This window comes from Chenopodium album, chromosome 10 (assembly GCF_948465745.1).
Source record: "Chenopodium album chromosome 10, dcCheAlbu1.1, whole genome shotgun sequence".
NCBI classification, from domain to species: domain Eukaryota; kingdom Viridiplantae; phylum Streptophyta; class Magnoliopsida; order Caryophyllales; family Amaranthaceae; genus Chenopodium; species Chenopodium album.
This window is the reverse complement of record NC_137843.1, coordinates 14,861,249-14,885,939: the sequence shown is the minus strand read 5'-3', so window position 1 is coordinate 14,885,939 and position 24,691 is coordinate 14,861,249. Positions and strand designations below refer to the sequence as shown.

The window sequence follows — 24,691 nt, the reverse complement described above, 5'->3', positions numbered from 1 at the left end:
CGCGTAACTATGCGGGCGTTCGCGTGAACCAATCCTAACAACCCCAAGCTCGAGCTCGGCACATCAGCTTCGTGAGTAATCACTCATCGCAGTATCACAAAACCCTCCACACCAACATGTTTACCAAAGAAAAAGGAAACTCGTTAAAATTACAGTATTATCTTTGAAAACCAGAACTGTACTACTGAAAGGACATACCAAGAACATGGCTAATTCTCTCTCTTCCTCTCTCCAATCACTGCCATTTCTTCCATTTTCAACTTCCTCAAACCCTAATTTCATCGATTATACTCGCCCTCAATTTACTGGAAAAAGAAGAAGAGGAAGAAAAGCTTTACATTTAGTTATGCAAGCTAATTCCAGCAACCAAAATTCCGATGATAGTTCGACGAAATTGATTACTTTTCTGGGTAAAGGAGGTTCTGGAAAGACCACTGCTGCTGTATTTGCTGCTAAAGTTTGTATACATTTCTTTCCGTTTGATTATAACTTTTTATTACAGAATATTATTATTGATGAAATTATTGCTTATTTTGCATTTTTGTCTGTTTCAATTATTTTATGCCGTATTTTTAATTGCCAATTATGTATTTGGTTTTTGAATGTTGAAATAATCTAACTACATTGAGATTAGTTGTTTACAAAATAAAATAAAAATGTTTATGAAGTTTTGATGAATATGATTTTGGTTTTCTGAAAAAAAATAAAGCTGAAGATTGAAAATAGATGTATTGGAATCAGGGAGTTTAGTTAGCTTGTAAAAGAAAGCTATAGACTGACAATAGATGTAGTGGAATTAATATAAGATTGTAAATTGTGATGGTTTTTCTTAAGTAGGATACATACATACATTATGATACTTAGGTGCTTCATATCAGAAACTGAAAATGCAAATTTCAATCATACTCATGGACTCATGATACCCACTTTCTCGGTATGCTGGTGGCCGGTGAAGGAATTCTGATTCGGTTTTTCTCAACTAGAATTGACAATGATCTAAAATGGAAATTGGGATTGAAAATAGTTAGTCAATTATATGCTGGGGAACTTAATCCTCCCTTCTCACTATTCAGTTAGCAATCAAAAGGTTTTTTGGTAATTCATAGTCGTAATCAAAGCTATAGTCAGCTTATACTCTATAGCTTACAGGCTTAACTATATGGGGTTGATTGATGCACAATTTTCTTTGACAATGAAATAGTAATATGTTAGTTATACCTTGAATTTTCTTCGCTTGAGCTTAATCTTTGTCCTTATCTTTAACCAATAGTTCATTTTTTTGAACCAGCACTATGCTAAAGCAGGATATAGCACATGCTTGGTGACACATTCTATGAACCTCACTGCTGAATACCTTCTAAATTGCAGTATTGGAACAACGCCGGCCATATGTAGCGACAACCTTTCAGCTGTTAGGTTGGAAACAACTAAAGTGTGTATTTTCTTGCCTTGCCTCTGCCTTTGCTCTAACTGGAGAACATTTTGAACATGTCTGCTCTCGAGCTAATAAATTTATGATACATGTAGATGCTCCTTGAACCTCTTAAGCGGCTAAAGAAAGCAGATGCTAGTGTTAACATGACACAAGGGGCCCTTGAAGGGGTGGGTATGTAACAACTACTAGTGTTATTGAACTATAATATGAAAGTCTCTTCTGAGATTCGTATATTAAGTTACTCATTCCTATATGTTGTGAACATAGATTGTTGGGGAAGAGCTGGGAGTAGGGATGTCAGTGGGGCGGGTCAAGTAGGAGACCCGCCCCATCTCCGCCCCATTGGGGCGGGGATGGGTCTCGGTTTGGCGGGTGGTGGGGCGGGGATGGGGATTAAAACCATACCCGCCATGGGTGATGGGGCGGGGGTGGATTTTAAGTTGTACCCGCCCCATCCCCGCCCCGCCCCACCCGCCCCCACTTCGTACCCGCCCCATCCCCACCTCATACCCACATCTATATATCTTTTAAAGCAAAATTACATACTTTTATTCTATTTATTAAATAATTACATGAAATACAATATTAATTATAATACTTTGTACGACACTTATATTATAACACAAAAATGTGTATAGAATGTATTATTTTATAATTCGTATTAATTATATAAGATTGTGTATTTGAGATACGGATATTAGGTGGATCTTGGGTGGGGATTAGGCGGGTCTTTGGTGGGGATTAGGTGGGGATGGATATCCAAGTGAGGGTGGGGGCGGGGATGGTTTTGGAGTTGTACCCGGTGGGGCAAGGATGGGGTTGAAAGTTGGACCCGCCGCGGGGATGGGGATGGGGATGGGGATGAAAATATTAGGTGGGGATGGGGATGGGAAGGCCAACATCCGCCCCGCCCCGCCCCATTGACATCCCTAGCTGGGAGTGCTTCCTGGAATGGATTCTATATTTTCTAATTTTGCCCTTGAAAAGTTTGTTGGAACTTTGGGAATCAAAGCTTTGAGAACTGATATCAAGGACAAATTTGATGTTGTCATATACGATGGTGTAAGTACTGAGGAGACTTTACGATTGATAAGTGCTGCAAGCAGTGCAAGGTGATGAATTTTTCTATGCTCTAAGCCCTCTGATTTTTTCTAGAACAATTATGATGGTTTGTCAGTTTGTTTCTTTCTTTCTTGGTTTTCTTTAATGGAATTATGCTTCTGTTTTGCAGACTTTATGTTAAGTATCTACGTAGCTTAGCCGAAAAAACTGATTTTGGAAGATTGGCTAGTCCATCAATGTTAAGATTAGTAGATGAGGCCATGAATTCTAGTAGAGGTAGCTCCACTTTCAATGGGAAATTGAGTTCAGAAATATGGGATTCTCTTGAGAGGATTCTTGAGGTATTGGAGATTCTTTTCCACACAATAACAGTTCTCTGTGAAACATTGTGATTGATTGCATTGGTTTTCTATCTCCAGAGAGGAGCTTCAACATTTGCAGATCCACAGAAGTTTGGCTGCTACATTGTAACAGATCCATGCAATCCCATGTCTGTAAATACTGCATTGCGTTACTGGGGATGTACAATACAAGCTGGTGCAAATATTTCTGGAGTACTAGGCAAAGCTTCTCAACAGTCTTCTGTGGAATCTGTGGAAAGTGTCAAAGATACTTTCTTGCCTTTACCATTTGCTTACATTCCAGATCTTGGTAAACATTCTTCCTTGGATTGGGATATGATAACTTCGCATGCTGAGAGTAAAAATGCCAGAGAACTTCTGCACCTTCCGAATGAGAAACCTAAAAACGTAATGTCCCCAATCAAGTTTGATCCATCAAATAGATGTATCACTCTTTTCATGCCTGGTTTTGCCAAGTCGGAGATCAAGCTCTATATCCTTGGCTACTTCCTCTTGGTGCTGTCATAGGCCTTTAATGCTCTGTAGTTGCATTTCCTGAGACTGTTCCAAGGTCAACTATAAATCATGATATTTTCACTAGTCCATTCTTTTCTTGCAAAATACGTAGTAATGAAAACAACTTTTGGGTTTATAAACATTTATGAGTACAAAACTTCCTTTCTTTTTTTGTGGTGGAGGGGGAAGGGGGTGAGGTGTGAGGGGTGACAAGATAATATTGTGTAGTGAGTGGAATTACCAGTGCTGCCACTAGCCATCATTACTAATACAATTGGTCACTGAGCCAGTCACTGGCTTCGTGCTTTCCTTGTAACCTTTGAAGTGTATGTCCTGGAGCCCTAGACTACTTGTTAAAGTACATTCTAAGTGTTTCTGTGATGTAAAAGGAGAAAATTATGAATGTAGCTCTAATAAAACATAATTATAGTGTATAGTGAAATGGGAATTACCAGTGCCGCCGCTAGTCCTCACCACTTACCCTAGAGCCACTGATCAAGCATCCATTGGGCCAGCCCTGGGCTTCATTTTTTCCTGGTAACCTTTTAGTTGTATGTGTATGTCCTTGCTTAAGAGGAACTAGACTAGTTAAAGCACATCCTGAGTGTTACTGTAATTTTAAAGCGAACATGCTGAAAAGTAGATGTAAGCCTGTAACAAGACAGTTATGATTTATTCCTCTATTGTTTATCTGATTTTACTGATTCTTAGTATTTTTAAAAACATGCAGTATCGAGGTGGATCAGAGTTGCTGGTGGAAGCCGGAGACCAAAGAAGAGTCATCATGCTACCTCGTGGTATTCAAGGAAAGGTAGGAGGTGCTAAATTTACAGACAGAAGTCTTGTAATTACAATGAAACAGTGATTCTCTCGAAGTGATTGATATTTCAGAAGCATGGGCTGATGATCAAAGTAATAATGTTGTAACATATCTTTTGGCCCTTCAAAAGTGCTAACAAATCAGTAATTTAACCATTTATAGAGCTTCATTTTAAAGCCTGGGATAACTTGATACGGTGTTTTTTTTATCAAGTTATTGCAATCGACTTTTGAGTTCCTGAAGAATCAAAGCTATTGTTCATTCATTCAATTCACAACTAGTCTTCTGTAACCTTATCAATAATCCCTGGTGTATGGTTGTTCTAATATGTAACCTATACATTCAGTTTCTCAACATTTTCGCATTTAAATATCATAAATCTAATCAGTTCAGAGTCTCAGAAATTTCCTCTATATAAGCATCATTCGTGTGGTCGTTGGCATTATCCATGTGGTTACAAGATTGACCCGACTTAAATTGTCCACAACAGCTGATAATTTCTGTGATTCTACTTTTGCAGCCAGTATTTTCAATTTCTCTCTTAAGACTCATGGCTTGTCAAAAACTGGGTATTTTCTCACCACATAAAATCCGTTAGCCGCAAATATCTTATACTTTATTGGACTTGAACTCATGTGCAATGGCAGCATTGCCATCAACATATATATACAGAGTTTACTGTGCCAAAATCATGTCAGATAGATTGGGTATGAAGAAGATTGCCATGAAAATCAGATGAACAAAGGCCCTAATCTAATTACAAATGTACAAAGTCCCTGAGACAGGTTATTACACAAAAGTGATCAGACAACCAAAAAAATCTTTAAGTTTTCCCAGAGCAATAAATCAATCTTCCTATTCCTGAAGCATATCTTATTATTATTGACTATCCCATTTCCATCGTCGGCTCACCTCCTCAAGAACCTTTGATCGAGCTTTGCTTTTCCTTGCTTCATCTTCTATCCAAGATCTGCATCAGGAGACAGAATGATTAATGACAAATCAGGGCCGTCTTAAACATTTTCGAGGCCCTATTCTAATCTTAAAATTAAGGCCCTTAAAAAAAATAATAATAATAATGATAATAATAATAATAAAAAAAAAACAATTATAATAATGAAAAAATAAACTTAATTTTTTTTTTCAGCTTTTTAATTTTTAATTACTCTGTCAAGGAACCTATTAATCTGGCAATCCAACCATTCAATTACAAATTGTTGAAAATAAAAACATTTTACATTTGTGCTCGAGAATCAAGATAAAAAAAATAATAATAAAAAAAAAAATTTAAAAAAAAAAAAAAACACAAATCTTCATAACAATTACACATTTAACTTAAAATCAACTACTAAGAGTCTAAAATCAACTCTTAGCCGGCACTGCTTGAAATAATGGTCATATACATTTGAGGATGGGAAATAAAAAGCTGTCACCTAATAAGATTTGTGGCTTTACTAAGATTTAGTGGGGGGAGTATAGTCCAATTTGAAAGGAATTTTAGTAAACTACTGTCATAATAATAATTATTTAAAAAAAAAAAAAACAGAAAACAAAAAACAAAATGCTTCGTAATTTTCTTGTTGGTAGCTCGGAAATTATATATGAACACCATGAATACTGGGAAGGCTTAAGCTAAAATGAAATCTTAAATAACTAGATTCTGAAAACTTAACTCTCCATTATTTAAATGGCTACTATTCTGTTACTACACGAACCAGAAGATGCTAAGGAGGGCCGGCTAAGGGCTTGTGCAAACAGACCCTTAGCACAAGGCCCCGTAATATTGACAGCCCAACATTTTCAGAGCCCCATTGTTTAAAAAAAAAAAATTCATTTCCTCGGACTTCTTGTATTCACACGGATCAGAGCTAAATAAACACAATTATACCAGATTCCTAGAACTTAATTACCCCCATCAATGCATTGCAATTCTCATAAAGTTGTCAAAACTTCAAAATTTCATTCATTGCTAATTTTCCGTTGATTATCATCTTATACCCAGAAACTCCATAAAACCTTTTAAGACTTACCCTTCTCTGCTATTTAATCAGACTATCAAACGATTTGAGAAATGTTAAATAATTAATTTTCTCCCCAAATTAATCACTGGTAAAATTATTGGCACCTAACATTTTCCCATCAAATCACTATATTTCTGCAAAACCAATAATATCAGTCAACAATTTGATCTAGATTGGTAAAAGATTAAGATTAATTAACCTCTTGCATTGCTTGTGGATTGCTCATGAGGTATGCTAAATCAGTAATTCTATGTGTAATTATTATTTTTTTGTTCTGATTTTTCATTTTTACAGAATTTTAGACTTTTAGTAGTTGATTTTAGATTTTTTAAAAGTTAATTTAAATGTTTAATTGTTATGGATTTGTGTTTTTTTTTTTTTTTTAATTTAATTTTCAAGCACATATGTAAAATGTTTTCATTTTCAACAACTTGTAATTGAATGATTGGATTGCCAGATTAATATGTTCCTTGACAGAGTAATTAAAAAAAAAAAAGCTGAAAAAAAAATTTGAGTTTATTTTTTCATTATTATAATTGTATTTTTTTTTTTTTTATAAGGGTCTTATTTTTAAGATTAGAACAGGGCCCGAAAATGTTTAAGATGGCCCTGATGCTAAGTTTATTCAGAATCATTTTAGTGAGATCAATTTTTTTAAAAAATTTTAAGGTCATCATAAACCAGCAGCTTTACATTATTCTTAGTTATTAGTTATAGAAAAAATAGAAATTGGAATATTCAGACTCAAAATCAGGAAATTCTACCTCAAGATTCGAAGAGCTTCAATCTCAGCCTCTAGCACAGACTTGGCATCAAGCATTCCTTCCTTCTTTATTTGTAAATCAGAACGAAGAGTTTGCACTATTTCCTCATCAGAAGATTGTTCAGTTCTCTCTGATGCAAGCCTCTCGGAAATTTCATTGATTTCCTCCCTCAGAGCCTCTAAAAGTTGCTTCTGACAGTCCACTGCAGCTTTCTCCTTCAAAAACCCATTTACAGCTCCCTCTTGCAAAATCTTCTCTTGTTCCAAAAGGTTGACAGCATCTACAGAAAACTGCTGCACTTTTAGGCCCCGTTTCTTCTCCTCTTCCATCTTTTCAGCCCACCACCTCTCTATTTCCCCTCGATCTAATAACTCCTGTCTGATCGCTTCTTTTGCAGCTACTCTAGAAGATTCCTCTTCCTTCAATCTTAACAATTCACTCTGAATGGCTTCTATCATGCGGCCACTTGTGAGTGCAACAGCTGCTTGTGCTATTGTTGAAGGTTTGTCTGGCTGAAGGCGCCTGATTTGTCCTGCAATGAGATTGAAATTAGATACCAGCTTATGGTGCATTAACAGCAGAGAACAAGGATGCCTCAGAGAATCAGATGACTTAGAGGAGTCCATCAACATAAAAATTTGTGGGCAAAATGTGTTAATAACCAAGAAGACCTCTTAGGATCCCAGGTCCCCCAGTCTTATCTGACAACTTTTCTGTAGGGTATAACCAGATTACACATGTATTGAGGCCCTAAATTCTTTCTACGTAGTACATACTACATAAGAGGCTGTAAGAAAGAAAATGCTAGCAACCTACCAAACACTCTTCTAAGTAGGCTTCTGTCCCCAGCAAGCATATCCATATAAAGTCCTGGCCATTCATCTGAGTTTGTCCTCCTCGCGTCCATTAGGTCCAATTTTGTTTTCAGTAACTGGACTGTTAAAGAGTCAGTCTCTAGAAGTTGAAAAATCATCTTAGTAAGCTAAGAATAGCCAAGCATTAACAGCAATATTCTGAATAACTTCTACCTCTGGATTTCGTGAGGTGGAAAAATCATATTCCAGCTGGGATCTCCATTCTATTAGATCCCGTCGAGATAAAATTCTACAAAATTAAAATAAAGAGTCAAAATCACTTCAATATTCCGTTTCAATCATGCCAACATATTCAGGCATATAATAGGACTTAGCTAAGCTACACAGTACCTTTCAGGAGAAAAATTCAAACCTCCATCAAATTTATGCTTCAATGATAGTTTACTTGGCACAACACCAGCTTCTGCTAGGGCTGAAATGCAATGGCAACTCACTTTTTTTAGTTAACGTACACAAATTCCATAGAAAGAGATTGAATAATAGATCATTACCCTGTATGGATTCAAAATCTGGGTCTACATTAGTCACATCCTCGTAAGCAAAAATTACTGATCCAGAGAGAGCAACTTCTGGTATAATCTTGTACTTTGGGTTCCTACAAGGCAAGCATAACATACAAAAAAGAGATGCAAAAAGTTATATTATGAGTTTCTGGCAAGTGAAGACTAGAAAATTGCAACAATCAAAAAAAGATACTTGACCATTAAAAAGTAACATACTAAAACTCTGGTACCTTTCCAATAATGAACTAGCTCGAACTAACCACCTTGCATATTCTCTCCGAGTGCAGAGTTCATTAGCCTTGACATCTTCATCTAAAATCTGCGTACCTTAACCACATTTCAGAATACTATGCTCAGAACTCAACTGGTTTTAAACTTTTTGTTATAAAAGATAAGTTAGTTTATGACAACCCAATAAACATCAGGACTTCTGCAGCAACACTTAAGGATATATGAACAACCACATGATCTTTCAAGAAAGTATTACTTAAACCAAAAAAGGAGACCATAGCGTACCATATCTTCTTATATTCATTTTCTTGTTGCTACATATCTTTCATAAGACCCCACTTAATACCTATTTCTGATATATAAATGTATTAATACAATTAAAGTTCAGGGAACAAACCAACCATTAGAAAAGTTAGATCTTTAGACTTTATTTTAGGTGAAGGGAATAGGGTCTAAGAGAATAAGGATATAATATAAAAAAACATGAGCACAATACTAATCATAGTTTATAGCATACAATCAAATAGTAAGTCATCTAGTAAAAGAGTGAACATAATCATCTCTGTTAGCATGAAAAATGAGCACGTGCCAATAGTGTGCAATACACTAATCTCGTGACTTGAGAAAAATATTCAAAGCAATTAAATTAATGGCCCTCTACATTAGTGACTCCATATAATTTATAGCAGACTCCCAAAATGATATACTATAATCATCCCAAAAGAGGTTATAGGTCAGGCGACAAAAGTGTAAGCTTGCCTGAGCTGACAAAGCTACTCATTAGCTTTTTCTTTCAATCGTCAAATAGTCCAATATATTAAACAGACAGTTACCAAATAATGTTTATGTTTGCAACCTTAATTTTAATAGCAATGGTAATTAAGAAGCCTTTATCAACCCCTTTATATCACAGCACCATATAATTCATTTATAACGGAAACTACTGCAGCAACCATCATACATTATCAGATTACAGAAGCTACTCCAACAGAAGTGACAAGTAATAAGCACATCAAACAGTATTTCAAGGAATAAACCTTCAGTTTTCTCAATGCATGCATAGCTTCTAGCTGATTAGAATCCACAGCAACATCAACAACACGAGTTTGGCGGTTTTCTACAAATCAAATCCCAGCTATTGTTAGCAGGACGTACTAAATTTATCTACCTCAGTGAGTAATAGAAAAAAATTATCCAAAAGAATTTAAAAAAAGAAACATCAGCAGGGGCCACAAACTCCAAATGGAAACCTTATATCCCTAGGGGGGGAGGAAGAGAGTCATTTGCATCAACCCATAAGAAAGTTCCAACCAGGGTTTACACTCAATTTTAAAGCCTAGAATAATCCTCCATTGAAAAGCTAACATATAGACAGAAATAGGAAATGAAGAAAAAGGCTCAATGGGGGAAGACAGAAGCAATAGGTGTAGCTAAATTCTAAAGTAACAAAGTGAGAAAATACCAAATAAGTCAAATTAAAGAAACTAATATCAATCAATTAAAGCCTTAATCCCATAAGTGGGGTAGGCAAATTAAAGAAACTTAGAAAGCACATATTCTGTCCAAGCAAAAAAGTAGTATAAAAAACTTTAAATGTATAGACAACTAGACAAGTAGACCACAAATAGAAATTTGGAAATAATGGGAGCAGTAGAAAGATAAATAAATGACAAAGTAATATTGTAATCATGTCATACTAATTATTTCATAAGGCTCTGTATCAGGCTGTCTTTATATGATACTCAGTAAGGTACATCCTCCTCCCCAAAAGGTTTGTCACTTTTGAGTTTTTGGGACAGCCACACAGTGGTGTTTCTCTATGCATTCAAATCACTTATATTAGTTCTTCAACCAGAGATTTTATACATGGACTTTTCATTCTTTGTTTCTATCTTTCTTTCATCATTAGTTGCATAAATCTTATGGAAACAATCACCAGTCGTGTTGTTTCTGGATTACTGTTAATTGTCTCAGGAAGCTGCCAAAGACATTGACTGCCTTAAAAAAGAACTTAGTCCGATGATAGAAGCTACATACAAGCCAAGTAGCCAGCTTTCATACAAACAACAAAGTCTAAAAAGAAACAAATGCCAGGTACATTCGTCATTATAATATGGATAATTTGTTTTTTCACTGATGTCACAAAAATTCTAGTTGCAAAATATAACAACTTGAATTATAATCAGAAACATACCTGATTTCACAGACTTTGACACCACATCAGAAGAATCTGCCTGAGACGTCTCAGAAACTTCAATTCCAACATCAGGTTCAGACTCAGTTTCAGGTTCATCAAAATCAATAGGTTTAGTTTCAACAACTTCAACAGCAACTTCTATTAAAGAACCAGGAGATGAACTTCTAAACGGCAATCGGAATCCTGGACATATAACACTATACACTAAGAGCTCAAACCCGCAAAATCTTTCCAACCACAATGGGAGCAATAATCAAACAAAAATCACTTCATTTAGGCATAAAGCTTATCAACCACGCTAGCTATACAAGCTGATCGGCTACATATAGATACATTTCCTTAGTTCGGTACATAATTCATGACAAAATCACGCATTGATCAGTGTTATCAATGTTTAATGCTTCCTTTGTTAAATAGAATCCTATCCTTAGAAACTACATTATCATTTAGCTTAAAAATAAATGCCAAAACATAGAAAATTATACAATTGAAAAGGCTAACCATTTTTCGAAAGCGAGAAATGAGCTAAAGCAGCGACAAGAACAGCAATTGAAGTCCCAACACCAACAACCAAAAATGTGGGAAACCCTACACAAATTCCAACAACCAAATATATCAGTAAAAAAACAAAAACCCCATTTCAATATCAAAATTAATCAACAATTAATCATCAAATTCAGATTAAAAAAAAACCTTTCTTTTTGTGGGGAATCAGAGGTTCAGAAACAGCCCAACCACCAAAATCATCGGTTGCATCATCATCGGGAAGAACCCACGAGACATTAGGGGATTCGTCAGCAATGGCGGAAGAAAGACGGAGGGTGGGTTTACTGAGACTGTGATGAGAGAGAAAAGTGATCGGAGAAGTGAAGGGAAGGTGGAGATGGCGGCGAGGAGAGAGAGAGTGGGCGTGAGTGAGGAGGAGAGAGAATGAAGTTGGAGAAGTTGTTGTTGAACTGCACATTTTTTTTGGTTTGGAAAATTGGAAGGGTTTAGGGAGAGAGATTCAAGAGTTTGTAGTGTGATGAATGATGATGACTTAGGGTTGAGGAGTTTTGGTTCATGGCTGATTTTGATGAGAGATGATAGTCAATGCATATGTACTTTGAACTTGTGAGTGAAATTCTGTTTTGGCAAACTTAATGTTGTGGCATAACAAAAATACAGTCAAATTGATTCCAAAAAAATACATTAATTTTAATTTTAAAAATCTATCCGAATTCCTCTTATTGAAAACACTTTTTATATGTACGGAATACTCTGTAATATTATTGGGGTGTCAATGAGCCAATACGCTCATGAACAGTTTGTGAGCAAGTTCGGTCAAAGTTTAAAGCTCATTCTCAAATCTCAAGTAAACAAATAAGCTTGAACAAACAAATTTTGGCTCGATTAGAAAACAAAGCTAAGCTCGAACAATTACGTGTTCAACTCATTTAAGCTTTTTAACAACTCGTTTGTGATAATTCATGATCATGTTTGTTTATAAGCTCATCTAAAAAAAAAAAAACACTTCTTACCATCTTAACTAGTACGAGTAATAATTTGTGTTCTCTATATATACATGGATAAATACTATATTAAGTAAGCACACATGAAAATGAATAAAAAAAAATATTAAATAAATAAGAATTCAAACTCCACAAGTTCACTATTTTTTTTTTTTTTTTTTTTTTTTGAGGGAAACTCCACAAGTTCACTAGAATTCTCTTTAAATCCTCTTTTTCTATTAACATTATACTTTATAGTAACAACTCAAGTAATGCTCGGACCACGCACTAGTTTTGTTATTAAAGGGAGAATCTTGTATACTTTTATTAGTTCACCCTTCACTTAGAAAAACAAAAGGAAACCAAAATATATACTCCGTATTTAAGACATTATTATTGACTTAGCTTGATGAGAACTAGATTTCAATATACTAAGAATTCAGACTCCACAAATTACACTAGAAATCTATAACCTACCTTTTGATTGTACCTATTTCTTTGTACACTCTAGTGTTAGAAATTCTAATTCCATACCCCCTAGTCGACTAAAATCTGTAGTTGGAATAGATACTAGATAGCCTTTGTTGGACGAGTTGTGTAATGGCCTTGTTTAGGTGAAACAGCGGCGAAAATGACAATGCCACCAAGAAGTGCAAGTCCTAATCCAAGGCCATTTACAACAATGGATTCTGAACTCCGCTTTGGTAGGTTTCTCTTAGTCTGCATGAATGTTAGCTTCTCTAGCAGACCTGTTTCTGCCGTTGCAATTGCCATACCGTACGTGTATAGGCCGAGGAAGATGTGCCATGGCAGCACTTTCACCCTGACTCTCCGGACTTCTCCTCTATGCCAAAAGCTTAGGAAACCCATCACCCACTGCATTCATTCATTCCTCCAAGATTAACAACACATGATTGATAAAAACGAGTTAGATTAAATGACTAACGTGTTAATTTATTTGACCACGGTGTAATTATCAAATGTGAAGCTCTTTAATGTTTAGGATAAAAGAGGTAATAGAGAAATTAATTTTATTTGTGTTTTGCCAAAATAATATGAGTTAACAATAGGCACACAATCAAACCAAATTCTAAAATATGCCTGTAGTAAACCAACATTTAACATTTTGCATTGGACCTATTGGGCCCTATTCAATTTAAACTTTGAATGGGTGGGAACGAGGATAAATGACCACATTTTTCATTAATTATTTCAATATTTCAAGAGGGAATGGGGAGGGATCATTGCCATTGCCCATTGCCATCAATCATGCCTCTAAAGTGACTTTTTTTAAATCCCAATGTAATGTACGATATATATGTAGAAAAAAATTCATTAGTGTAAAAAAATATCTAAACATTTTTCATGCTGATTAACTTGTTACATATTAGTAGCCCTAATTGGACAAGACATACAAATTTAGACATATAGTTTTTTTTTTTTTTTTTTTTTTTGAGGAATGGACATATAGTTATTTACTTCGTAATAAACAAAAGTATTAAGAGTAGATAATGAAGTAAAATAACATATACGAGGTACAAAGTATAACAGATAATTATCATACTATAGTCCTTACTCTATAGGTGTTAGGAGGATGAGAGTTTTTTTTTTTTTTTTTTTTTTTTTTTGAAAGAAAGGAGGATAAGAGCTAAGCCCTCAATTACCAAGATAAGTAAGTGCATTAGTATACTAAAATAGAGATTCATTCAATGTCAACCCCTTTTCTTTAATATTTTTATTGTACAATTAGAGTTTAATAATGCACAAATCAAATAAATATATGAGAAAGAGACAAGAAAATAAACCTCAATGCCAAAAAGGGAGACACAAAATACACCCATCCAAGAATGTAAGCTGTAGAAATTAGCAAAAACTCCATTTTCTCCATGAAATTTCGTCCAAATTCCAAATATTCCAAAAGCCAAGGCCACTCCTTGCATCCCCAAATGCACTAATTTCTTCATATTCCTTGACCCTGGCATTGACCTATGTACCAATATGGCTGACAACAAACCAAATTAAATCACACAAAAAAAAAAAAAATCAAAACCCAAAATGCATTAAATGCGGAATCAATAATCACGTTGAAAATGTAACAAGTAATGTAGTCGTAACAACTAAATCTAGACAGAGGGAGCATAAATTTAATTTTGACTTACCTTCTCCACTTAAAATTATGAACCCAATCACCATTAGGAGAGGATGAAGCACCTATTAATCAAGCAAAAGCATAATTAGCATAAGATGAACATGATTAACTCTTCATTAGAGAGAGAGAGAGAGATTACAGAATAGATGAAGTTGTTAGGAGAGTGGTGAATGAAACTCGACTTGAAGTAAAGAGCCCAAATTAAGACAAGTGCTGCAACTAAAACAGCTGATAATCTGGCAAATATTAGAAGATGTGAAAATGTAGAAGATGACATTTTTATGTAGTTTAAATTTGTAGAGCTTCAAAAACTGATGTACTAGATGTTGTGACCGACGGTTGGATTGAGCAAAGCACTAGATCTGTGGCGCATTACTTGTAAAGTTGTAAAGAAGGTATCACTCTCGAAGTGGAGTGAGTATAATTACTAAACTTACTGTAGTAGTGTACTTAGTTTAATAATGTAGCCTACTATAGTCTTCTGTGATTATTTTAAACATATTGGAAATGACGCCTTCATAAGGCTTTAGGCCGTTATTAGCCTTGTTACAACAAAAGGTAAAAAACAATCAAGTAAAATTAGATATTCAATGATACTCCCTCCATCCCAAGTTATTTATGTCGTAAGTTATATTTTACTTGTTTTAATTTAGTGGAAAAGATGAGATGAGAAAAATGGTGGGTTCTAAAATAGTTTTAAGGAGAGTAAAGTTACGGTCCCTCATGCGCATCTATATTACTCCGGCTGATTAGATAATTTAAACAACCAAATCATTCAAAATAATTCATATGAAGTATATCTTAGTTTAGTACCAAACCCTTCCAGCCTTACCAATTCTTAGTGTCAATGTTATATTGATAGTCGTTTGTTTACCTTTTATAATAATCACTTTCTTAAGAAGAAAAACAAGAGAAAATATAAACAAGTATATTATGCTTATAAGAGAACTTCACAAATAATATCCCTTTGTTGTAATTAATAGTTAACGGAGGAAGTAAATAGAAAATATCCCATATTGTAAAGCTTATTACCTACTTCCACAAGTTGTACCATTCAGGACCACACTTGTTTTTTTTCATCAATGTATTCGATATGGTCCACATTATCATTTCCATGCTCAACAATTGTCATCAAAACCACCACCAAAAGTAGCTAATGGAAAGGCTAATTCAGTTCAGCTGATCAAACAATTATCACAGCAAAACCAAACACCACAATTCTTTCACAGTACAAGTGTAAAACCCGAATACCTGAACACAAGTTTCATCTATTGCGCGCACATAGGGAGTCATGCACTCACTAATCAACAAATCCAACACTCTAACACAACTTGAGGGCATGGTATTAAAAGAAAAATGAAAACTAGTAACTTCTTCACTTAACCAAATAATCACACCATCAACTAGTTCCAATTTACATCACTGAACAGTTTCATGTCAACCAATGATAAGCTACAAATTTGCTCTTAAATTTTCTTTCTACTGCATAGTTGCTTGCTTAACACCGGAGAATATGAATCAAAGTAAAAATAACCGCAAACAAGCAAAAGATGCATAATAGAAACCTTGCCCATACTAACTGAATCAACAAATGTTAACAAGAGCAGTTATCTTCTACCACTTCAATCAAAGTGATGCACGCATAATCACAGGCAATACAGATCAGGAACCCCGGCTAAAGGTACCACGCCCTCGCCCCCTTCCAGGGTAGCCATACCCCCTTCCATAATAAGAACCGCGACCACGGCCGCCACGATTTGGTCCCCGACCACCACGCCCACCTCGATATCTCACAAAATCACCAAATGTCTGCAGCCAAAGTAAATGAAGTTCATATATCAATCGAATCCGATAGAACAAAAGCAACTATCTTTTCTACAACACATACCTCAGCATCTATCTTCAATTGCTCAGAGAATCTTGTCCTCCCATTTTGGGAATCATGCTCAAGAGTGTTGCAGGAGAGGGTATCGAAGAAATCATCCTTATTATAAACAGGCTGCCAATCAAACATTAGAAAGAATATTAACCCTTAGTGTTGAGGAGAAAATGCAGAGCTCCAATCTAATATTATGATGAAGGGAAGAAAAAGTCCCAAAAACAGAATTATTTCAAGATTCATCATGTCAGAGAAGTTTTCTGGATGTACCGTTGCATCATTTTGAGGCGCTTTCTCCTCACCCTCCTCTTCAGAATCATCCCCACCATTACCATTTTTGTCTTTGGTATGACCCTTGTTGCTCTTACCAAGATGACCCCATACTTCATCCTTTTTGAACTTTTCATTCATAGCTGTAAAATCGAAGTCCTCAGTAAACTGTGTCACTGGACGTGAGCTCTGCAAGGACAATCTGCATTTAGTTCCATCTCAGGGTGACAGAAAAAGCCAGACAAATCTCTAAAGCATGTCCAGAAAATAATTGTACAAATAACTTAATCAAATTCTAAACACAACAATCCTAAATTTTCACAGCAAAGAGAGTGCTCTATGCAATTTCCAGTCAAGATACGTGGAAACTTCAAAAAAAATAACGACATGCCACTTTGATGAAAATGCGGGAATGAGGATTCTGGGAGATGAAAAAAATTTGGCTGAGAAACGCATTTTTTTATCGAGACCTCAAACGAAGCACAAAGGTGCAACTGCAATTGGTATGAAAGGGGTTTAACAGAGTTTGGAGCAGCTACTATTTAAAATTCATAATCTAAAGGTGGCAGGCTCTAAATCACATTAAGCATTTAAAATTTCGTTCTTTGTTAGTTGACACTGAGAGTAAGTTGCAAATCTTGCAACTGTCTTCTTAGGTAGAAATATGAATAATTTGAAATCAAAGAATAGAATAGAAATAGCAGACTTCTCAAGCTAAATCATTAAAAGATAACGGTGTCAATTACCCCACTTCCTCTTCCTCTTCCTCTTCCTCTTTCATGTCCCCGATAGTTGTAGTTTTGACGTGGATGATACTGGTTTCCATTAGGCTGCATAGGAGAAAATTAGTCGTAAAAAGAATGTTGCTTATTACAAGCTACAAAAGTACTAACAAATCAACATACCATAGACAGTCTGCTACTTCGTACTTAATAAAAATAAAAAAGGACCACTAAACATCTAAAAGTGAACAAAAGTAGGACCTATTAAGGAAGGGGGGAAGAATAGATAGCAAACATTGATGAGTGTTAAAAACAAGAAAAAATATACTGTACAGATTCAACTGTTAAAGAACCCCCCTTTTCCCTAAAAAAATCACATCAACAAGATCATAACTACCACAGTCCACTGGTCTAGAACTAAACAACTGCCAAATGTTACTTTGGCACTGCATGCAACAAGATTTTGTCAATGAACCATAATATTCATAGTTGATACTCCCTCCCAGTCCCACAATAATTTACCTGATTCTTTTGGACATGCTTTCCAACACACAGCTTTGACCATCAATATCTTTAATTATCCATTAGCAAATATTATTTAAAGCTGGAATTTTGTTATGCATTGAGATTAATCCAACTACGTTTTATTAATATCTCATTAAGTAAATTAACTAGGCAAAGATATAAACATGAAAATTCACTACAGAAGCTTACATCCAAAAGAACTCTTCATTAGTAGCCAGGGAGAAATTAGGTTGTGCAGTGACTAACAAAACTTTCCATAGTTCACTACAGAAGCTTCCATCCATTTAAGAACTCTTCAATAGTATCCATAGAGAAGGCTTTGTAGTGACTAACAGAACTTTGCATAGTTCACTACAGAAGTATCCATGCATACGTGATTCATAATTTTAGGCAAATCTTCAGTGTGTAGAACACAATAAGATTAGTTCCATACTCCTATGACATGTACAGTGAGCATCAGTCCTTTCTTTCAAATATTTTAGCACGGAAAGGTAAGTTGACCATGTTTGCTCTCCTTGTTTTAGGTCTCCAAATGAACTCACACTTCCTTCTAAATCAATTTCAGAATGTGTCATGGTCCGAATTTTCAACGACACTTGATTACTTAGGGCTATGGGCACATTTCTGATGTATGCTTACTATGTATGTCCTAAACCTCAAACATAGTTGCTGGATATCTTAGGAATCTTATGACATGCTCCTATGGTTCAAGCACTCTAGTAGCTAAACATGACACTTGCACCAAAAACAGGAAATTTCTCAAGTGAAATCTAATAATGGGTGATAGGAATCATAATAGTCTTAGTCATGATTATTATTGCAAGCAGGAGACCCAAAAGGTAAATAAATAAACAATAAACAGATAATCACCTTTGGGAAAGCCCTTGACGCAGGGGGCAGGGGCAATATTGGTGGTTGTGCCTCCTTCACCACTTCTGCTTTTGCATCTGATGGTGCTGGTGATGCTGATGAGACTTGAACAACTTCCACATCTTTGTGAGCAATTTGTGAAGATGGAGATGATGAAATCGGTGGTTGTCCAGACTGCAGGAGTTGATCAGGTGTGACCAGAGATGGTTTGGAAGTCTCAGCCTGGCTTGAAATGGAAGAACTGATGACAGATGACGGTGCTTGAGAAAGACCCATGTTTGGCAAGCCTGAACTAGACATAGCATTGACCTTGTTAGAGACAGGAGGTGCAATGGTACTAGCATCTGGAGCAGAGATTGCCAATGCAGGTATTGATGGGAAGCTAGGTGTTGAAAGAAGTCCAGAGTTGGGAGCCTTAGATACTGCAGAACTGAAAGATGTTTCAGACGATAGGGTGGTGGATGGCACAGGAGGCAAATTAAACTGTGGTAAAGATGTTGATGTTAAAGTAGTTGAAGTGCTGCTTGAGCTAACCAAACTAGGGGGTATCTCAGGCAATTTTGGGCCAGTCATGTTTGAAGCTCCTGTTGGTAAAGTTGGGTTGAACCCAGAATATTGCATTGGTTGTTGCAGGGAAGGTGGCACAGCAAGTCCGTGAGGTGGTCGGAGCAAAGGTTGCTGAGGCATATGAGGAAGCCCATTGGGAGGGCCATAAAAACCAGGCCAGTACATAGGCATAGCAAGTCCAGTACCATTTGCACCTGGAGGAGGTGATGGCCCCCAAGAACCTAAATTTCCACCTGGCTGGTACAAAGGCAGAGCACCAGGAAAGCTTGAGCCAGGGTGTCCAAGCTGGGGTCCATGAGAACTACCATCAGCTGATGGTGCACTAACAGCTGGTGGCACATTCGACGATGTTGAAGCCGGGTGAGGATAATGAGACTGCAGAAATGAGCTCGGATTCAGATGCCCAGCTAATTTCATAAATCATGCAAATGAATTGTGCATTTCTTTACCTGAATGATAGCAGGATCGTTGTCAACTGAAGATGTTGATGCAATTGGCTGAACAGGAGGTGACGATTTCACCTGCAAATCCTGCAAGTAGAGATTGATGGAGACAGAAAACTGATCACTATAATTCTATAAAGCCTGGTTTAAGAAAATTAAGATAAGAATAAATAATTTTTGAGAAATATGTACAACCAGATACAACTCATACAAGTCACATCTCTGTCCAGATAGTTTTACAGACATTTCTACACAATAAAATATAGTGAACGACCTAACAGGTAATCCTTATAAGGTTATTAACCTAAGATGTACTACAAGTCAAGTTCATGAAGATTAAATATTTGAGTCTCTTCCACCAAAAATTAAACATATTCCTTAGTGTTAGAAAGCAATGTTCTTTACTCATCATACTGCAAGCAGGATAACCAACTATGGTATCTTGCTTTACTCATCATACCGCAAGCAGGGTAACCAACTATGGTATCTTGCTTTACTCATCAACCTGCAAGCAAGAAAACCAGCTATGGTATTTTGCCACTGGTATTAAATGCATGAAGAAAACTTGCTAATTTTAGGGCTAGAAAATGCAAATAAGAGATGATGAATTTTACTACAAAGCTGATGCCAACTACACCAATAAAAAAAAATAAAAATAAATAAAAAATAAACATCGTGCCGTCAAAATTGAACACAGAGGTCTGTTAATTAATCCTACACTGTATCTTACTCCCAAAGCCTCTAGCTAGAAGTACAGTAACAGTTTCTGCAGAATTCTCATTAGTATGCATTAATCAAACAATTCTATTGTTAGAGAGAGGAAATTACTTCAGTCCCAAGGACAAAAGGCATCTAAATGTCCATCACCTAGCGAAGCAATGCAAACAAAAAATTAACAAAAGCAGCAGCTATCATCAGTTATTTACACAACCCAGTCATGGCAATATGGGTGCATGGCACTCTCAACAGTCAGATATAACTATAAGAAGCTCACAACTACTATCAACCCCTTATAGCATAAATATCATTTATATACTTCATCAAAGAGCTTCAACACCTAAAGGATGCTAAATTTGCAACCACACAGAACCAGTAATATGCTGTACATAACTACATATACCTTAATGTCACTGCCACGGAAGAGTATATACTCATAAACCTTGTCACTAGGAGCTACTTGTGGACCATCTTTCTTTCGTCCTTCAGTTCCAAATGATCTAACTGCAATGTGAAAAAGAAAAGTATATAGTTTTTTTTTTTATTAGTTACAATCTCTACCAATTCATCAGGTTTCAAATAGGCCCAAATGCCAAAACAACTAACAAGGAAAATAAAAAACACATACAGGTAACATATTCAAACTTCTTTCATAGAATTGAAAGTCATAGGCCAACCAAGGACCCAAGACAATGAAGACTTAAATATCACTTAAGAAATCAAAATAGCTATGCCATTGTGGGCATCCTTATCAGACGCATGAACAACACCCACCAACAAGTAACCAAGCCACACTCAGACATCAAAAATCAGAAATTTAGTTCACACAAAGATATTATTGTAAACGAAAATCATATTGGTATCATGTGTGTCCAATAAAAGACTCCACCATAAATGGCTCATCAATTAGACATGCCAAGTGAGATCAATTTGAAATCAAGTAGAATATAAGTAGTAATGAGGTTCTCTCCACAAGCAACAAGAAAGGGGTTACAAATCCTGCTTGCCACATCATAATGCCCGATGAAATCATGGGCCTTAAACATATTTCTAAATTATTCACAGCTGTTGTAGGTCCATATATCTTCATCCAAATATATACAAACAATTTTCTCTCATTCATTAACCTTAACCCTTTTATTTAAATGCTCTCAGTCCACAACTCTCTATCCGGATAGATGCAAATGGATTTCAACATTTTTGCTCACTAGTTCTACTCTGACACTTTCTCTCCGGTTATCATCAAGAAAATTCATCCCTAGCAAGCAAGCCCCTCCTCTATGGTCTTTCTCCACCTTTCCAAAAATCCTTTCATCTCTCTCCTCAATTCTTGCCTCCCCCGGCACCTTGTGAATCTTACCCTCTGAACTGAATCCGGATGCAGAAACCATATTATTGCACAGAAATCAGTATGGACATCCACTTCTGGCAACAGCAAAACAGATTTACATATCCTTAAACATACAATTTGAGCCACGGAAACATTAAGATTTGGCAAATTTTTTCACATTCATGCCCAAAATCATCACTTTCCTTCAATCAAAATTTTCACATTCATGCCTTAAATTATCACTGGAATAAACTACTTCGATCAAGTTATTCACATCCATGCCCTAAATCATCATCACTGGAATTAACTCCTTCAATCAAATTATTCACATTCAAGCCCTAAATCACCACTACAACAACCTCCTTCAATCAAAATTTTCACATCCATGCCCTAAATCATCACTAGAATAACATCCTTCAACCAGAATCAACACAGAAATACAATTGAAGCGCGAAATCGACGATCAAACAAATTTCTGAACAATTGAAAGCGAAATTAGGGAATCGAATACCGTTTCGAAGGCCAATACTGGATTCTTCAGTGTTGATGCTATAGAGAATGCCTTCATATCTGATCTCACTCTTGGATGTCAAACTGATCAAACTGCCGATGTACGAATCCGCCGATGAAGTCGTCTTCGAAGCTTCGGCCGCCATTGATTCTGGTTCTTATCAGTTACGAACTCACCATAGGAGAGAGAAAGACGAGAGTTATTGTTGACTGTTTTTAGACTGATCTTGTTAGGGTTTTGTTTTACAAGTTCAATTAGGCGCATGAGATTTAATTGGTAAATTGGTCTGTTTACTTACCTTAAAAAAATAATATTAAGTAAAAATAATTTCAGTTCAGCAAAAATAAGTTCAGTTCAGTAAAATTAATTTCAGCTCAGTAAAAATAAGTTCAGTTTAGTAAAATTCAATTTTCTTAAAGAAGAATTATAATAGAAAATCAGTAAAAATAATTTCAGTTCAGCAAAAATAATTTCAATTCAGTAAAATTAATTTTAATTTAGTTTTGCTACCACTTGGGTGTTCCTCTGTTCTCCGTTTCGACACCTTGCTCAAAGGTTTTTGATGGAGACATTTATGGGGATCATGCAGTATCTTGTGCTGGGATAGTGGGTATTAAATATCGGCATAACGTTGTTTGTGACACCTTTGTTGATATTTGCTTCCGGTCAGGGATTTTCGCAAGAAATGAGGTAAACGTTGGGTTGATTGGAGGGAACGATGGGGCTTTTCGACCTGTTGATGTGTTGCTTTATTCTTGGGACAGAGGCCTTGATGTATGTGTTGACTTGACGGGGTCTTCTCCTTTAACAGGTCTAGGTTGTCTAACTTTGTTCCTGGTCGTGTTATGTCGGCTGCGGCTCAGCGGAAGCGGGACAAGTATGGGGCGCGTTGCAGGGCAATTGCTTATGGTTTTCTTCCTTTCTCCTTTTTTCTTTGGGGGAATTAGATAAGGATGCAGTTGCGTTGCTGAAGCGGGTTCAGACGTTCGCAAGGACTTAGGATATTGTGCTCGTGCAGCTACTCACATCTTCAGCAAGATCGGATTCGCTGTAGTTAGAGGGTTGAGGACCAACATTCACCTCAACAAGATAGGGTAGTGTTTGACTTGTTGGTAAAGAACAACATTCACCTCAACTGTGTGGATTAAAAGTTTATAAAAAATAAAACTCTAAAATAATAATTTTTTATCAATCCTAAAAAATTTATCTATTTGATATCACATACGTACAAGACATGTTTATGCAACTTGTCGCCTATATTTTTTATTTGGAATGTCGAGTGTCATTGTTTAATGGTATGGTTGCAAGATTCGTTTTACTAGTGATATAATATGATTCGAAGTATGATATATTAGATACGAAGTACACTGCTTTTTTATTATTTTTTTTCTCGTTTACTATTACTTCCTCTGTTTTTATTTAGGATTTGTTTAGTTTACGTTATTTTTGCTTATCTAAACTTATCTAATCTGCTCTGGTCTAATCTGATCTGAACTTGTCTTATCTAGTCTAATCTGAACTTAACTTATCTGATTTGATTTGATCTGATTGTTTGATTTGACCAAACTTTGACCTTAAGTGAACGATAATTTAAAAGAAAAAATATATCAAGTGGGGTATTGTTAGATTTGTAATAATGTGTATCATATTAATATGTAATTTTCATAACATTTTTCATTACGAAATTAAAGATATTTTGCGATAAAAAATTACACGTAAAACGATAATCTAATCTGAACTTACGTTTTCTGAAATAAGTAAAATTAAATTGATCTAAACAAGATCTTACTTGCAACAAAACCTTTAGGCACTAAGCTTTAGCGGTGATTAGTGAAAGTAAACGAACAGTTGTGTTAGAATAGTTTTAAAACTGGAAATACGGAAGGGTTGAGTACCCTATGTAAAAATTATTTTGACTAATTTGTTTGTTTTCATGGTATAATCCCAACTATAAAGTACGTGATACAAGTGTGTTGTATTGCAAGTAAATAAATACGGATGAAGTACTTGGTATATTTTATTATTTTACACTTTGCATTATCTAACATGTTCTACATCTCTCCTGTTTAATTATTTAGCAGTTCTATAAAATAAATAAATTAATTAAAAGACATGGAGACTTTGTATTTTGATTACGTCAACATCCGCTATCGTAGTTTTTAGTTTTAGGACTGGTGGAAATTTGGAATTTTTTATTTGTTTCCTAATTAAAAAATAAAATAAAATAAAATGTTTTGTTGGTTTAAATATACAAGTATGTGATTAGTGATTAGTGATTAGTGATTTATTTAGGAGGCCCAGGAGCCAGGACTTGGAAGTTGGAAGAGTTAGAGAACCATAATAAAACGAATAAAACTGTAAAAGGACAGATTAATTCGTTTAATACTTTGATAACACTGCTGGGTCAGCAAATAATGGTGTGCCTTTCCATCCTATACTAAAAACTATAAATA

The 24,691-nt window shown here is 35.6% G+C and overlaps 4 protein-coding genes across 5 annotated transcripts; 1 reads left to right on the top strand and 3 right to left on the bottom strand.

Moving 5' to 3' along the window:
• Nucleotides 1–94: 94 nt before the first annotated feature.
• On the top strand, nt 95–4,513 carry LOC145563660 (ATPase GET3D, chloroplastic-like). The gene is made up of 8 exons (XM_081624096.1): nt 95–457; nt 1,289–1,432; nt 1,528–1,602; nt 1,703–1,725; nt 2,377–2,547; nt 2,667–2,838; nt 2,917–3,333; nt 4,082–4,513. The coding sequence occupies exons 1-8, from the start codon at nt 206–208 to the stop codon at nt 4,217–4,219; spliced, it is 1,392 nt and encodes a 463-aa protein (XP_081480222.1). The 5' UTR covers nt 95–205; the 3' UTR covers nt 4,220–4,513.
• A 369-nt stretch (nt 4,514–4,882) lies between these two features.
• LOC145563659 (uncharacterized) lies at nt 4,883–11,870 on the bottom strand. 2 transcript variants are annotated; one of them, XM_081624094.1, is made up of 11 exons: nt 11,459–11,870; nt 11,267–11,353; nt 10,763–10,948; nt 9,606–9,685; nt 8,568–8,656; nt 8,326–8,429; nt 8,165–8,246; nt 7,988–8,063; nt 7,776–7,890; nt 6,960–7,491; nt 4,883–5,144 (listed from the first exon to the last, which is right to left on the bottom strand). In XM_081624094.1, the coding sequence occupies exons 1-11, from the start codon at nt 11,727–11,729 to the stop codon at nt 5,054–5,056; spliced, it is 1,713 nt and encodes a 570-aa protein (XP_081480220.1). In that variant the 5' UTR covers nt 11,730–11,870; the 3' UTR covers nt 4,883–5,053. The 2 variants fall into 2 exon arrangements, with proteins under 2 accessions (XP_081480220.1, XP_081480221.1); XM_081624095.1 differs by lacking the exon at nt 9,606–9,685 and having other exon boundaries at nt 8,568–8,664.
• An 838-nt stretch (nt 11,871–12,708) lies between these two features.
• Nucleotides 12,709–14,731, bottom strand: LOC145563658 (putative transmembrane ascorbate ferrireductase 4). Its single transcript, XM_081624093.1, has 4 exons — nt 14,544–14,731; nt 14,415–14,466; nt 14,061–14,257; nt 12,709–13,131 (listed from the first exon to the last, which is right to left on the bottom strand). Exons 1-4 carry the CDS (start codon nt 14,679–14,681, stop codon nt 12,826–12,828), a joined length of 693 nt encoding a protein of 230 aa, XP_081480219.1. The 5' UTR covers nt 14,682–14,731; the 3' UTR covers nt 12,709–12,825.
• Nucleotides 14,732–15,749: 1,018 nt separating this feature from the next.
• Nucleotides 15,750–22,472, bottom strand: LOC145562282 (protein decapping 5-like). Its single transcript, XM_081622505.1, has 8 exons — nt 22,239–22,472; nt 20,801–20,901; nt 19,687–19,767; nt 18,671–19,612; nt 17,300–17,383; nt 16,554–16,742; nt 16,293–16,403; nt 15,750–16,213 (listed from the first exon to the last, which is right to left on the bottom strand). The coding sequence occupies exons 1-8, from the start codon at nt 22,381–22,383 to the stop codon at nt 16,067–16,069; spliced, it is 1,800 nt and encodes a 599-aa protein (XP_081478631.1). The 5' UTR covers nt 22,384–22,472; the 3' UTR covers nt 15,750–16,066.
• Between the last annotated feature and the right edge of the window lie 2,219 nt (nt 22,473–24,691).